This window comes from Rhinatrema bivittatum, chromosome 1 (genome assembly GCF_901001135.1).
Source record: "Rhinatrema bivittatum chromosome 1, aRhiBiv1.1, whole genome shotgun sequence".
Taxonomy (NCBI): domain Eukaryota; kingdom Metazoa; phylum Chordata; class Amphibia; order Gymnophiona; family Rhinatrematidae; genus Rhinatrema; species Rhinatrema bivittatum.
In genome coordinates, this window is record NC_042615.1 from 247,347,367 (window position 1) to 247,364,491 (window position 17,125).

The 17,125-nt window shown below is 43.5% G+C and overlaps 1 protein-coding gene across 2 annotated transcripts in view; it reads right to left on the minus strand.

Moving 5' to 3' along the window:
• The window catches only part of CTNNA2 (catenin alpha 2), a 2,350,558-nt gene that overhangs the window by 274,508 nt on the left and 2,058,925 nt on the right, over nucleotides 1-17,125 (minus strand). For both annotated transcript variants that reach the window (XM_029593361.1, XM_029593351.1), the window contains exon 12: nucleotides 12,426-12,626. In XM_029593361.1, coding sequence (XP_029449221.1) covers nucleotides 12,426-12,626 — 201 coding nt within the window. The remainder of the gene's footprint in view (nucleotides 1-12,425; nucleotides 12,627-17,125) is intronic.

Below are 17,125 nucleotides of genomic sequence, written 5' to 3' on the forward strand. Positions count from 1 at the left end.
TGGACTCCGACTTCGTCTTCTTCCACCACCTCAGGTATCCGGTACTCTCTGGCCCAGAGGATTCTCCTAAGTCCCAGCAGCTCAGGCTTTCACGGGCTCCTCCCGGGGGAGCCGCAGGCTTATGAGGGTGAAGACTCTTCCAGCCTCCTGGGCCCAACCGTCCTCTTCGTCCACCTCCCTGGATGCTGCCTGGATCCTTGGTCGCATAGGATCCCGCCTAAGTCCAAGAGGCCCAGGTTCCTACGGGCTCCTCTTGGGGGGACCTCAGGCTTCCAGTGGTGAAGTCATCTCCAGAGTCTCTTCAGTGCCGCCTCCCGGCTGTGACGCTTCCTGTGGGTTCCCACAGTATTCCCTCTACCGTCTCAGCTGGCCCAAGGGTCCACGACCGTAACAGTTTGAAGGGGTTAATTCTTGGCTTACTGCTATGGGCTAGCAAGTTAGGAGTGTTTTAAAGAATGGGCAAGTTGCAGCCAAGGGATTGTGTTATATTTCTTCTTATTTATTCATATCTGCTAATCTAATTATCAGAAGCATATTTATTATGTTTCATGCCTAGCATAAGTTTTTATTTTGTTGTAAAAGTTAAATCTGAATTGTCTGAAAATAAATCCTTCTGATTCTGAGACAAATAGGTGTCCTTTACTGGGCCTTTTGTATTGCATATAAGGGAGATAAGGAGTACACTTCAGTAACACTACCCCCCCCCCCCCCAAAGACAAGGAGAAACAAGAGAGGGAAATAAACTAGGCTATCCCCACAGGCTGCAGAATACTTTTATCTTGCCTACAATATAAATATATACATTTGATTTAATCTTGGCAACTAACATTATTTTGGAAACAACTTGTATAAATCTGCAGGCTGATATTCAGAAACCATTTAGACATATGAGGGAGGGTATAAGAAACTCCCTCAGTCTACCTTAAAGGACCTGGCACAGATATCCCATCTGGTCTTCTTTAAGATAGAAACCCACAGGAAATCCTGGGTAAATGCCTGGAGGAGCTCTTCTCCAGAGCATAAGACCGGAGGACTTAGAAGGGTTAGACTGGCTCCTGGGAGCTGATGGAGTCCCGGTACTTGCAGAGACCAGATACATATGAAAGTTGGTTAAAGATTGTACCTTGTATAAAGACTTCACTGATTGAAAGACTAGGTTTTGCCTGAGACTAAAGTGAACTGCTATAGGATTTTGCTTTCTGATTGCACTACTGTTTTGAAAATATCTGAAGTAGAGGTGCTGCCATTTTTGTTAATCTCACTGTAAATAAAGAGCATTGAAGCACAGCCAGAGTCTATGTGTGGTTTCATCTGGCTGTACCCAAGCATCTAGCCGCTCAAGTTACCACAGACAGATAAATGAAAAGTTATCTGTCTAAATGGAAAAGCAGTGATATCAGAAGCCGTATGCAGCTAAATTCTAGCCTCAAAACTCATTTTGAATTTAGTTGCATAAATTGGGAGCGATCCAAGGGCAGGCAGGAGGCATTTCAGGGTGGGCCAGATTTAGCCACATAATTGATATGGCTAACTTTGGTTGCCCTGTAGGGCTGTTCAAAGTTAGCCAGATATACTTATTCGGCTAAGTTAAAGATATCCGTGTATATTCAATGGCGCAGCCGCAGCGCTGAATATCCCCTTTAAGTTAGCCAGATAGCTATATCTGGCAAACTTATCTAGCTGCTCTGCTGCTAAATATTAGCCTCCTGATCCTTTATGCACCATACTGAGCTCAATATTGATAGCATGTATACAGTACTGGAGCTGGAATTACTGAGAATTCTGTGCATTGAATAGACCATATTTTACATTTAGAACTGAAAAAGTTGTAAGTTTGCCATGAAATACCTATTCCTCTATACTGGCAGTTAAACTAGTTTATCCTTTATGTTCTGTATTTCTTAGAGTGAATTTCACAAAATTGTCATCTTTTCAGTATGGTACCAAGACACTCCTGCAATTCTAGAGGTTTTGAAGGGCTTTATACATTGTCTCAGAAACCAAGTGATATTTAAGGGGACAATGTTCAAACTGTTGATACAAAGTCTATGAGAACTCTTTACCCATGGATTTTGTACCAATGTTTCCTATGAAAGATACTGGAAGTGCATGTGACTGTGGATATTTGCACTTGATTTTTTTTTTTTTTTTTACTTAAAATAGCACATAGATTTGAAAATGGAATCTATATGTGTTGTTTCCCTCCTCTGACCTAACATGTCCATGGGAACACCTCCTCTAAAATGTGGATAAAAATATACATGGCACAGAAAAATGCAAGATATTTTAAACTCATTAAAGGAGGACAATTTTCAGAGACCTGATTGGTGCAGGTAAAATAAGAACCAAAGGTTCATCAAACCTAGCAGTGCCAATCCAGGTTTGCTGACTCCCAGGTATAAGAGAGAGCTTTCCCAAATCTACTCGGCTAATAATGGTTTATAACCTTTCCCTTTATGAATATGTCCAAATCCCATTTAAATCCAGTTATGTACGATATCTTGAAAATGTCCTCTGGTAAAAAATTCCACAGCTTGATTGTGGATTGAGTAAAAAAGTACTTTTTACAATTTGTTTTAAATCTGCTCCTTTTTGTTTCGTGGAGTGTCCCCTAGATTTAGTACTATTTGAAACGTTAATAATCATCCCCTATTTACCATCCCCTCTCTCAGCTGCCTCATCACAAAACTGAGGGGCACTAACATGTTTAACATTTCTCCATAAGAGAGCCGTTTTATCCTCTTTATTATTTTTGTTCCCTTTCCTGTACTTTCTCTAATTCTGCTTTACCTTTTTTGAGGTAGGGAAACTTTTCGCTCTGTAAATGACTTTGAAAATTTTCATCTAAATTAATTCAGCACATCCATGACAGATAACAGATACAAACCGTGAATATAAGACTTGCTCTTTTCTCGCTACCAACCAGAATGGAATACCCTCAGCTCTCTAGGGTTGAAATCAAAATCCTACTTGTCGGAAGAGAAAAATCTGATGATAAAGAACTGGGGCTGTGCTGCTGAGCCCTAGGATTCATGACTGGGTCTGGAGGTTTCCTGGGCAAGATCTACGCAAACAAAGATGAAAACATGATTATGAAAGCTAAGAAATGGACATGTTCTGTTTTGCATAAGATGTGCACTTTTCATCATTCAGTGTGAGCATCCTATGCAAAAATGTGTGGACATCTGTAGCAAACTTCACATTGACAGGTGATATGACTTAAGGGCTCCAGCTTGCATGGTGTCCAGGGTTTCGTTCTTCATCCCCTCGAACACATCCAGTGCCAACGTTAATCAGGTGCTCCTCCATCGGCATGAGGACAATCAGGCAAGGAGCTTCTCCTCTGGTCTGCCACATGTATTAATTCCAGCTTGTCACCTTGTTTTTTATATAAACCTGTTATGAAACCCTGCCCGCGGGTCTCCCCGCAAGCAGGCACTCACCCCTTGCTGCTGCCTCTTCACCCGACCCGGCATGGACGCCGATGTTGGGCCTGCCTATGCGGCTGGAGCCGCAGACTGAAGTTTTCCCGCGGCCCGGAGGCCACCCCTGGCAACAGTCTTCACCGCGGCCGAAGCTGCGGACTTTCCTGGCCATCTTCGCGGCATAGAGCCGCCGCTGACTTCCACCATCTTCGTGGCTGGAAGCTACAAAAGCCTCGGTCTTTTCTGGCTGCTGGAGCCGCCCTCGAGGTTGTCTGCAGTGGCTGGAGCCTCTGCCATCATTGGGGCCTGCGTCCAGGCCCAGCCCTGCTGCTTCTGAAGCTGTACGTCGGTGCAGTCCGTGGTCCTGCACAGCTCTTCCTGCTTCCTCTTAGGCACCAGTGCACGTCTCGCTTCTGTATTTAAAGGGCCAGACACAGGAAGTGTGCTGGTCCCATCTAGGGAGTGGACTTCCTGTTCCAGCCCTATAAAGTGCTGCTCCGTCACTTCAGTCTTCACCTTGCATCGGAGTTACTTCATTCTGGAGGCTCCTGCCTGTTTTCCTGTGGAGCTCCTCATCTCATCTCGTCTTCTCGTCATGCCATGTCTTCATTGCCTGAGGTCCTTGTCCAGGTGTCCTGATGTCTCATCATAGATCTTCTGCTTCCTGATGTTCCAGGTTCCTTGATGTCCTGCTCCTGTGTTCCTGTGCTCTTGAGCCTTCCGTACTGCTGGCCGTGGATCTCCAGGTGATGCTGCTATGTCTTTGGAGATGCCGGCAGTGGACTCCGGTCCCTGCGCTCCTGAGCTTCTTGTCCTGCCAGCCGTTGGTGGAGCTTCGGATGACATCGGCTCTATCATTGGAGTTCTGCTTCGACTGGATCCTTTCCTGCGTTTGTCCCGTTCTCAATGTGGTCCGTGACCAGCTTCCTCGGGCTGTGTAGGGTGTGCAGTGGGACAGGGTGGTCCGCGACCAGCCCATTGGGTCCGCCCATGAAGGTGGGCTGAGTAGGGCACCCTAAGAGACAGTGCCAAAGTCTATCCTCCCAGCTTTTGCCTAGTTCCTCGTCTAGTCTGTGATGCCGTTGCATCAACCCAAGTCTTTGTCTGTGGTGCCAGTGCATCAACCTAAGTCTTCGTCTGTGATGCCATCGCATCAACCCAAGTCTGTCTTGCCTTCATGTCAAGGCTTGTCTGCCCTCGACCTCAGACCAGGACTACTGCTCCATGCTGATCCAGTCGGCAGGTCCGTATGGGCTCAGAATGGTTGGAGGACCATTCACATTCCAACATCATTCTGTTGTTGGCCTTGGGAGCTTGCAGGCCTAGCAGAGGGTCAGACCGTCTGCCATCGTGGAACATGCCGTCAACCCTCGGTTCGGTCCTGGATCCATCTCGGGTCGTGATGAGGCCCAAGGGCACACTAAACACCCTGTCACGTAACAGAATGCAAGGCCTTTCGAGGCCTCCACATAACAAAATGCAAGGCCTTTCGAGGCCACCATAAAATTTTATGTCCCTGTAGAAATGGGCCTCCTGCTCTCCGGTCTTCTTTATTCTGCTGTGCTGGGATACAGCCTGTGCGACAGTAAGCAATATCTGGACCTTGGAAGCCCTGGAGGTACTCCCAGCCCAGTTGCCAAAGGGGAAGCAGTAATTTTCAAGGACACCGGCGATAAGTTGCTCATTGTCCTCTATGCTAAACTTGTAGGCGTGTAGATGTGGCTGAGATGCTGCCTAGGTGCTGGAGGATTGGGCTGCCACTTCCATTTCTGGAGAGATGTTACTATTCTCACTCTTGCTCCCCCTCCCTGCTTTCCTCCCTTCCTTCACCCCCTTCTACCTGCCCTGCTGCCTCCTTCCTCCACATTCACATGCCTTTACCATTCCCCCTCCCACTTGCTCCTTCTATACCTTCCCTCCTCCCTATCTCTACTCCTACTCCTCTTCTTATCACTCCTGCCCTCCTCCTCCCTCTTCACTTCTCTCTTCCCATGTCTACCACAATCCATCCTCTCCTCACCACTACTCACCACAGAATTCCACTAAAGCTCCTAGAAACTCCTCCACCACTCCTCCTCCCACTCATCTGCACAAAGGGAAAGACAAAGTAGACAAACGCACAAAAACTTCCACACACAGTTAAAGACAAGAAACAAAGGTAAAGGAAAACAGATGAAACACTAAACAGGACAACTGACTCTGGTAATCAAAAGAACAGCTCCTAAACTCCTACTAAGCAACTCACCTTCTCTCTCTCTCTCTCTCTCCAATGTCTGACAAACCCTCAAAGAGGCAGCTGCAGAAATATATATAAACAAGAAATAGGATGTGCAACACATAAAATGATGCGTGACATAATAATGTGTCACACAACGTGATATTTACATACATGGTGTGATATATCCTTAATTTGCCTAACCACACTCATCTTTTTATTGAAGCCAATGGACGTGCTATATTTCAGCTTTATTTATCATGACTTGATGAATCTAGGTCAGTGTGAGCAAAAATGTTTGTCACATACACATAGCTACATATAGGGGGGTAATTTTCAAAAGGAGTTTTGGGCGTAAATGTCACTACTATTGTAGCAATTTTCAAAAGCCCACCTACTTAAGTAAAGTGCATTTACTCAAGTAAAACCCAGTTTTACTTGAGCAGTTGCTTTTGAAAATCAGGTCCATACAGTATATTTGGGTACACTGCTGACTGATTCCTTTTTCAGAAACAAAAAGGACTGTTAGAACCAAGTAGGCCGGGAAGGCTGAGCTTCTCTTCAGTTCAGTCTATCTGCAGCAAAAAAAAAAAAAAAAAAATCATTCTTCACTGGCACTGGCACTGCTTCAGTCTCCACTCTTCTCCTGTCCTGCTCCCAATGAACACAGAAAGCAATGTCATTTCAATGCATGGCTCAAAACTTTAAGGGTTTGTCAGACATTGGAGAGAGAGAGAGAGAGAAGGTGAGTTGCTTAGTGGGAGTTTAGGAGCTGTTTCTTTTCATGACCTGAGTGAGTTGTCCTGTTGAGTGTTTTCAGCTGTGTAAGGAGGGTGAAGAAGATAACAAAAGTCAGCTGAATAAGGGACAAAATAAGTCCAAGAAGAGCAGTAAGCTGAAGAAGGGAAACTGGAAAGCTATGAGCACAAATGCTCGTAGTCTGGGCAATAAAATCCCAGACCTGCAGGCTCTTATGATGGAAGCAGTTCTGGACATTGTTGCTGTTACAGAGACATGGTTCACAGAGTCACATGACTGGGATACAGCCATCCCTGGCTATAAATTATTAAAGAAGAACAGAGAGGACAGAAAAGGGGGAGGTGTAGCATTTTATATCAGAAGCAATATCCAAGCAATTGAAATGCAAGGGACATGGGGTAGGGAAGAAGCATTATGGGCTGAACTAAAAAAAAATGATGGTGATTCCATTTACATCAGTGTGATCTATAGGCCTCCTATACAGAGAGAAAAGCTGGATAGAGATCTGATCAAAGACATCAAAAAGATAGAAAGAAGGGAGAAGTGTTACTCATTGGAAATTTTAATCTGACAGATGAAGACTGGAGTATCCCTTCGGCAGAATCTACGAGAAGTAAAGAGATAGTGGATGCCCTCCAAGGAGTTATGCTCAAACAAATGGTAATAGATGCCATGAGGGAGGGTGTAATACTTGACCTAGTGCTCACAAATGGGGACAATGTCTCTAATTTCCCTACAAGTGATCATTAGACAGTATGGTTTGATATTGCGAATAAGATATAAGAAGTCACATGAAGACCCTAGATTTGAATTTCAAATATATGGTCTTTGACAAAATGGGGATGTACCTGGAGGAAGAACTGGAAGACTGGGAGAAAATGGGTGATGTGGAACAACAGTGTGCTAAACTAAAAAGAGCTATTACAAAGGCAACACAACTATATGTTAGAAAAGTAAACAAAAGCTCAAGGAAAAAAAACCAATTTGTTCTCAAAGGAGATGGCTGCAACAATAAAGACAAAAAGATTAGGAAGTATAAAGGATCCCAAAAAGAGGAACACAGGGAACACTACCTGGTGAAAATGAGAGAGACGAAGAAAGAAATCAGAAAAGCTAAAGGTCAAGCAGAAGAAAGAATTGCCCAAGAGGTAAAGAAAGATGACAAAACATTTTTCATATATATAAAAGAAAGAAGGAAAGCCCGAAGTGGTATAGTGAAATTGAAAGGTGACAAGGAGCAATGTGCCGAGACAGACAAGAAAATGATGGAAATATTAAAAAATACTTCAGTTCGGTGTTCACTAAAGAAGACCCTGGAGAAGGACTGTTGTTGGTTGACAAAACAGAAGAAGGAAATGGACTAGACAAAACTCCTTTTACAGAAGATTATGTATAGGAAGAGCTAGGAAAACTGAATGTGTACAAGCCCATAGGGCCGGATGAGGTACATCCCAGTATACTACGAGATGTCCTAGTGGGTCTGCTAAATGACCTGTTCAATAGATACCTGGAAACTGGAGTGGTGCCATGAGATTAGAGAAGAGCGGTTGTGGTCCCTTTTTCATAAGAGCGATAGCAGAGAGAGGCTGGAAACTACAGGCCAGTTAGCCTCACCTCTGTGGTGGGAAATTAATGGAGATGCTGCTGAAAGAAAGGCTACTGAACTATCTACAATCCAGTAAGTTGCTGGACCTGAAGCATGGATTCACCAGAGGAAGGTCCTGTCAGAGAAACTGATTGATTTTTTTTTGATTGGGTGATTAGAAAATTAGATTGAGGAAGAGCATTTGACATCATCTACTTGGATTTCAGCAAAGCTTTTGATACTGTCCCACTTAGGAGTCTTGTGAACAAAATGAGAAGCTTTAGAGTGAGCGCCAAGGTGGTGGCATGGATTACAAACTGGTTGACTGATAGGAGCCTACTCTGAAGAGAGAGCCATGTTAAGTGGAGTGCCACAGGGATTAGTATTGGGACGGTTCTATTCAATATCTTTGTGAGCGACATTGAAGAAGGGATAAAGGGTAAAATTTGTCTATTTGCAGATGATACCACGATCTGCAACAGTGTGGACATGTCTGAAGGAGTAAAGAGAATGAAAAGTGATTTAGAAAAACTTGAAGAGTGGTCAAAGATTTGACAGCTGGGTTTCAATGCCTAGAAGTGCAGAGTCATACATCTGAGATGCGGTAATCCAAAATAGCTGTATGTGATTGGGGATGGGGGGGAAGATATGCATACACCAAGAGTGGGATATTGGGGTGATAGTCTCTGGAAATCTGAAGATGGTGAAGCAATGTGACAAGGCAATAGCTAAAGTGAGAAGAATGCTGGGCTGCTCAGAGAGGAATAACCAGAAAGAAAATGGAGGTGGTGGTGCTCTTATACATGTCTATGGTGAGGACTCACCTGGAGTACTGTGTTCAGTTCAGGAGTCCTTACCTCAAATGGGATAGAGACAGGAAGGAGGGAGTACAGAGAAGGGCTACAAAAATGGTGTGGAGTCAGTATCAGAAAACCTATGGGGAGTGACTGAAGGATATGAATATGAATACTCTAGAAGTGAGGAAGCACAGGGCTGATGTGATATAGAATTTCAGATACCTGAAAAGTTTGAATGATGTACAAACATCAAACTTTTTCTGTTGGAAAGGAATCAGTAGAACTAGGAGTCATGAAATGAAACTCCAGGGAGGATGTCTCAGAAACAACATCAGAAAATATTTCTTCATGGAGAGGGTGGTGGATGCCTGGAATGCCCTTCTGGGGGAGGTGGTGAAAACCAAAACAGTGAAAGAATTCAAAAGAGCATGAGATAAATACTAGGGATGTGCAGAGGGACGCCATACGTTGTATTCGTGATTCGGATTTGTCGGGGAGAAAATGCGTTGCATTTGGCCGTATGGCACCCCGATGCATTAATACAGCGAATTCTATTCGTGTCCCGACTAAAATTAAAATTAACTACAACCCCCCACCCTCCTGACCCCCCCAAGACTTACCAAAACTCCCTGGTGCTCCAGCTGGGAGTCCGGAAGCCATCCCCTGAACTCTCACACCCTCGGTGCCCGGTTTCATCATGGTGCCGATAGCCTGTGTCACAGGGGCTACCGGTGCCATTGGTCAGCCCCTGTCACATGGTCACTGGCGCCATCTTGTGCTCCTACCATGTGACAGGGGCTGACCAATGGCACCGGTAGCCCCTGTGACATAGTATGGGCAAAGGCTATTGGCGCCATTTTGAGTACTGGCATCGGACGGCCGGAGTGCAGGAGGTCGCTCCGAGACCCCCGTTGGACACCCAGGGAATTTTGGCCAGCTTGGGGGGGCCTCCTGACCCCCACAAGACTTGCCAAAAGTCCAGCGGGGGTCCGGGAGCGACCTCCTGCATGCCGGCAGTCCGATGCCAATATTCAAAATGGCGCCGATCGCCTTTTCCCTCACTATGTCACAGGGGCCGACCGTCGGTATGAACTCAGCAATTTAGATGGATTTGTCAGAACTTAACCCCTATGTAAGTCTGAACGTATCCAGCTAAAGTCAATATTTATTCATGCACATTTCTTACATACATGCAAATGTTGCAGGGTACATCTGTGTATATTTTATAACCTGTGCTTCTCAAATATATGCTGGTTATAAAATACTGGTGTAGATGTATGTGCGCCCATACACATGGGAATATGGTTATGTGTGCAAGTATTTTAAAGTAATCCTCCCTTAGTTTTAATTTTTTACTTGTTTTAATTTAGTTTTTTGGTAAACCAGTTTGATTTAGTCATTTTTAATAAACTAATAAAATAAAGAAACTCAATTTTTTAACACAGCTAGGCTGTTTTAGAAATTAATGGGTAGATTTTTTTTTTATTTTATTTATAGATTTTCAGATAACTATAACATGTACAGTAAAATATCAGTACAAAGGTCTCATAGCAATACAAGTAACCCCGAGAAGGCATGTAGGAAATAATGGGTAATAGTGGGATCATATGTCATGCCAACGCTGTACCAAAATATCTGTCAATAATTCTGAGAACTATCCCCCCTGCTCCTCCCTTCTCTCCCATTTCCCTTCTCCCCCCGTATGCGCAGTCTGCAATTATCATTACAAACATCTTAAAAGGCGTTATTCCGTAGTGGTCTCTGGGCCATAAAGCCGTGAAGCATATATCCATAACGTCCAAACATGTCACAGCTTGGGGTCCATGAATCTTCCATGTTGTTTCGAGGTTGTAAGGCGATTGAACAGAAAGATGGAATGCATAACAACTTGAATGTGGACCAGATTTAGCTGGTAACCAACCTACACTGCATATGCTGAATGTGGAGAATGGGAGGTAGTAAAGTAGTAAGGTGGGTCCTGTCCTGGGCTATGTCTCTGGCTACTGCTGAAGTGAAAAGGCTGGTCGTGCACTAGTACTATGCTACGATAAAATCATGTTGTCATGTCCAGAATGTTGCTGCGGGCCCGATGATTGAGGGAGAGTAAATACGGATTCCATATTGCTAGATACATGTTATATCTCTTGACAGATGGTGAAGTCTCAGCAGATAGGTGTTCATAAACAGCCAATTTGTGAAGCTGCAGTTGCAATGGGTAGATTTTAAACCACCCGCACACGCAAATCCCGGTGTTTACGCACATGGCCGGGCCTTGTACGCGCTGGGCGAATTTTTTAATATGCCCAACCCTGTGTGTAAACGCTGGTACATGAAGGGGCGGACCAGGGGGCATGTTCTGGGCAGGGCGGGGGGCAAGCCAGGATAGCGCAAATGTTCACTGTCCTGAAGACCCGGCTGCCAGCGCACACAACTTACTTCAGCTCGGGAGCTGAAGTAAGTTGTGCAACAACAGAAAAAAAAAAGAAAATGGTAGGGTATAGGGGATGGGGGAGGAGAGGGGAGGGGAAGGGAGGTTAGGTAGGGGGGGAGGGAAGTTCCCTCTCAGTCCACTCCAATTAAGGAGTGGACTGGGGAAGGCTGAAATTTGTTGCCATGTGGAAATCGCAGAAGTCCAGCGTGCATGTGCAGGTGGCCCATGGATTTTCCATCAAGGGCACGCCAGCGCGTGCAAGGTAGAAAATCAGCATATCCATGTGTATGTGCCGGGAAGCGCACGCACATGGACGTGCGCGCAAAGTGGAAAACCTACCCCGATAATTCAGGTTTACTCTGATTTTGTGAAAGTTGAAATTCAACAAAACCAGAATTACTCCTTGAAGTGGTCAAAATTAATTTAGCATCTCACAAACATTATTCAAGAAATTAATGAACTATATTGGATTCCAAGTCCAAACATTAACTAATAGACCTTTTTTATTTTTTTTTAAATAATTTCATTAATGGTTTCAAAATCATACTGGAGCAATTTTTGGTAAGCCGCCAAGCACTAAGATATATGGTTACTTATATGGCTGCCTAGAAGATGGCAAATTTTCAAAGACAATCTACACAGGTATTTTCTCTTTCAACATTTACAAAAGCTTATGTTAGTAAAACATTCTCTTCATATCTTATAGTATTTCTGTAGATGAGGTTATGCACTGGAGAATACTCTTGTATATTTGAAACTGTAATATATGTTACGTTTTTCCCCAACTTAACCCTCAACCCCAGGGAACACCTCTTTTTAAAGCAAGTAGATAATATGCATATACATGCATACTTTTCTCCTGCTATATAAGATAGATTTTTTAAATAGCTGGATTTGACTGAGTAACTCACAAAATCACATGGATATATCTACTTCAGTGAATAACTATTTTCAAATTAATAAATGAGAAACAGGAGAACAATACCACATATTCAGCAAGCCCTGCACACTTCTAAGCTTCTAAAATATTTTCAATAAGTAAAAATAGAAAATATTTTGAAATTATTTGGTAAAGGAGCAAAATGAATTTGTAAATCCTTGAAAATGCCTTGGCTAATGAAGCTCTTTCTTACAATCTAGGGTTTATAGATACATACATAGACAAAAACATATATGTATAATATTATTTGAGTACTTTAAAAGCCATATTTACCTGTCTCTGATAGTAGTTTTGTTGCTTCTAATACCTTCTCTGTGTATACTCCTGCTTCATAGTTTTCCATTTCTGCATTAATGATATGAATGACTCTAGCTGCACGGCCACGAATGGCACCTGCAGTTCTGTCCAATGTGTCAACATCCCCCTCCTGTAGAGCTATGACACACTTATTCACATCCTCCAAAATATGATTTTCTGCAGAGAAAAGGATGTATGGAGTACAATTTTATATTTATCAAAAAGATAGCCATGGCAAGTCATGGTTATACCTTTATCTATCTCAACATGCCATCAAGTTTATATATTGCCTCGTGATATTTTACAGAATACTGCACAGTACATTGAATTAAATTTTAAGCATGGGGACTGTCAAAATTGTGGGTGCGGGAAGAAAGAAAGAAAACATTTAAGATACTTATCATTTAATTATGATGTCAGCTTGTAATAGACTTTCATACTGTATGCAAATAGTACATGTAGGCATGCAAGCAACCAAAAGATATTTGAAAATCAATGCTTTATTTTAAGATAAAAAGATTCAGCATATCTAGAAAGAGATGTGAGAATATTATCATGGAAAGGTTATTTTTCAAAAGCCATTTACCAAGATTAATTGGCTATCTTACAACTGCCTATCCTTTCCCAGGGTAAAGGGAGGGATCAACAGTGCGCCCACTTTTATGTTGGGAAAATGCAGGCAGGCTCGAAGGTAGAGGTGAGGTCAGGGGAGGTACCAATGTGTGAACTTTTGCAATTTCCATGGAAAAAATTCTCAAACATAAAGCAGGTGCAAATTTGTAGAGGTGCTTTTTTTCCTGAGGCATTTTTTCAAAAGGAAAGTAAGCTTCTATATTCCCTTTGGGATAAGTTACCAAGGAGTTATGCATGTAAAAATTAGCATATGTGTGCATAAGTAGTCTGTACTCCCACAATTGCTATTTTATAAAAGTCCTAAATATGTGTGCCCTACAGATTTCGCATGCACATATACGTGTAATAAAAGAGGAGGTCTAGGGGCATTCGGGGCCAACAGTTATGCATGTAAGTTACTATTTTAAAAGAGATGGTGCACATTTGGCAACTTAATTTACACTTACAGTGCTAATTATATTGTGTAATTGATATCAGACTATTGTGTATAAATGGCTGGGTCGGAGATCTGGCTGAACTAGGGGAAGTTTGGACTGAAGAACCAGGAGAGGCTTGATGACTTCGAGAAGAACTGAGTGAACTAGCAGAGTAATTGGTAAACTGGTAATTTCAGTTATGCAAACTTGTTGACAAATATGCCAGCTTGTGTGTGGAAATAGGGTTTTACAAAAGTAAGTCACTTTATTTTCGTGCATGAAATATATAAGTATATTTTTAAAATGGATAGGAAAATTGTGCATGTTCAAAGCATTGAAATACTCACTTCCAATGTATTGCATGTATTTGTGTGTAAGCTTACATAAGTGCATATGTTGCTGGGTACAGATATGGGTATTTTATAGGGGTATGTATTCGTTTTCGACATATTGTGAATCCGCAACGTATATGCCATATTCATTGTATTCGTGGGGGTTCTGAAACGTATGGCAAACCCCCACGAATACAACGGATCACCAACGAATAGGCCCCCCACCCTCCTGACCCCCCCAAGACTTGCCAAAAGTCCCTGGTGGTCCAGCGGGTGTCCTGGAGCGATCTCCTGCACTCGGGCTGTCAGCTGCTGGTATTCAAAATGGCACTGATAGCCTTTGCCCTTACTGTCACAGGGGCTACCGGTGCCATTGGTCGGCCCCTGTCACATGGTAGAAGGCCAGCGCCATCTTGTGATCCTACCATGTGACAGGGGCTGACCAATGGCACCGGTAGCCCCTGTGACATAGTAAGGGCAAAGGCTATCGGTGCCATTTTGAATACCGGCAGCCGACGGCTCGAGTGCAGGAGATCGCTCCAGGACCCCCGCTGGACCACCAGGGACTTTTGGCAAGTCTTGGGGGGGTCAGGAGGGTGGGGGTTATATTCGTTCATGATACATTGCATTCATGGGGGTCCACCATACATTTCGGGACCCCCATGAATGCAACAAATAGCGACCTATACGTTGCAGATTGCGCATTCGTTCAAAATGAATGCACATCCCTAGCAATCGGGTCGACAATGTGTGTGTACTAGTTTGCCTCCATGTCTCATCGCTTGTTCCAATCTTGTTCCAGTCTTGTTCCAGCCTTGTTCCAGTCCTGTTCCAGCAACCTTTTGTTCCAGTGTCCTTCTGTTCCAGCATCTGTCTGTTCCTGCGCTCCCCAGGTAGTACCTCTTGGACTGACTCTCTGGTACTGACCTCTGTCTGCTCTTGACCACATTGATCGTTGCCCGGATACTGACCTCTGCCTGCCTCCTTGACCACGTCTGATCTCTGGAACCTGACCCCTGCTTTGTCTGACTACTCTCGGACTGATCTTTGAAACTTGACCCCTGCTTTGGCTGACTACTCTTGGACTGATCTTTGGAACTTGACCTCTGCAACTACTGACCATGTCTCCTGGATTCTGGCCCTGCTCCTAGCCTTGTCATTGCAGACACTGTACTGGCCTTCCTTGATCCCTCAGGCCTCCAGTCTAGACTTCGACCGCGCACCCTTGATCCTGGTGGGCACACCTTTGAACTTCATTTTTGGGAGACCCTGCGAGGACCACCTAAGTCCAAGCAGCCTGGGTCCCCAAGGGCTCCACCTGGGGGGACAGTGGGCTTCCAGTGGTGAAGCTCCAACTAGCCTCTGTCTCTTCCTGTGCTCCACCTCCTGGTGGCAAATGCTGCCTGGGTCTGACCAGGGAGCCACCCTACACTGCTCCAGAACAAGGGTCCACCTCCAAGTGCAATACAACCCTTCCAATTTCATTAAAAATAAAGCCCCCCACCCTCCTGACCCCACCCCCAAGACTCACCTAGAGACCCTGCTGGTTGAGCGAGGGGCCCGGGAGTGATCTCTCACTCCCAGGTCATTGGCTGCCAGCAATCAAAATGGCATTGATTATCCATTGCCTGTACCATGGGACAGGGGCTGCCCGATGGCATCAGTAGCCCCTGTCCCATGGTAAGGCTAAAGGGCCACCAACATCATTTTGATTGCTGGCAGCCGATGATCCAATTATTATTCCCAGGACCCTCACTTGTCCACCAGGGACTCTGGTTGAGTCTTGAAGGGTCGTGAGGGTGGGGGGCATTATATTTAAAGAAATTGGAATGGTTAGGGAGCAGGTCTTGGGGTGATTTTTAATTTTTATTTTTTTTACAAATGAAATGTTGCCAAAAAAAGTTCTGATCTGGGGGTGGACTGATATGGCCCACCCCAATCTCAAACGAAATGGGCATGTAAAAAAAAAGTATAGACACATCTATTATACACATCTATGTGATACACATGACTTATAAAATACTATTGTAGATCTACACGAGGCAGCATATTTGTGCATACATGCTGCCATGTGGAGATGTTTGAAAGTTATCCTCCCTGAGAATTGGTATCCGTAAACTTACCAATGTGGCTGGTTTTGAAAATTACTCCATCAAATTACTACAAAATGTTAGTTCATGGTCATGAAACTTGTAATAATTTTGAGCATTCATTAAGACCAAAAAAAATATGTTTGAAATTGTATTATTTATTTATTCAATTATAATTTATATTCCACATTATGCAAACCAATATTTAAGTGAGTTATATATTTAACATATATATATTATAATTATGTATGTATGTTTAATTACAAACAAAAATTAACTCCACTCTAAATCTCAGTTCTCTTCACTTGTAAAGAATTAAATATGATTGTAATTTCAAAATTCACTTCTAATTTTTGTCACACTTAAAGAAAGGTTAGCTAACTGAAAAGAGAATAAAGATCAGCTCCTTAGTTCCAGACCACATTTCATAGAGGGATCAGGGAAACGTTTACTTTCTTGCCTACTAATATCTTTATCTAATCTTTATCTTTATGTAAAATTTGTTTATCACCTATAAACTAGTCAATGTACAGAAGGAACCATATGGAGCCAAAAAACATACATAAAATCTCATATCTTCAAAAACAAAGGGAAATCATCTTACTTTCTATTAAAACTGCGGGGATATTAGCAACAGTAAAACACTCTCTTCCCCCACCCCCACAGAATGAGCCACTTACTTCTTCTATTTCAGGGAACCAGGTGAATCTTATGATGAATTAGGCATTTAAGCAAAATTCCAAATGGTGTTAAATGTTTGTAATCATTTGTCTTTGCTGAGCAAACCTATTAATAAAGCATCTTGGTCTTTGTTGAGTTCTACACATTTCACTTCTGGAAGAGTGCTTATTGTCGAGGCTTTGGCTATCTGTTTTTCTGTTCTTTTATACATATCAGTCTGTGCACATGATCAACCACGGACTTTTAGTGAAGTGCCCGCACATGCTCCACAACAGGCAGATGAATATCCAGAAAGAGAGCAGAAGTTCCATACTGTTGCTGCCACCACCATCACCACCACCGCCAGTGTTTCCTATCTCCTACACCCAGCCGTTATAGTATAGAAGCTGGAGAAGGAATGGCTGATCATGACATTGCCACTGGTGCTGCTCAGCTCTACCGAATCCCAGCTGTTTGCCATCCCAGCAGAAGACAATGAATCCTGCCCTGAGCTCTGCGGGAGAGGCGAGAGCCTTCAAAATGAA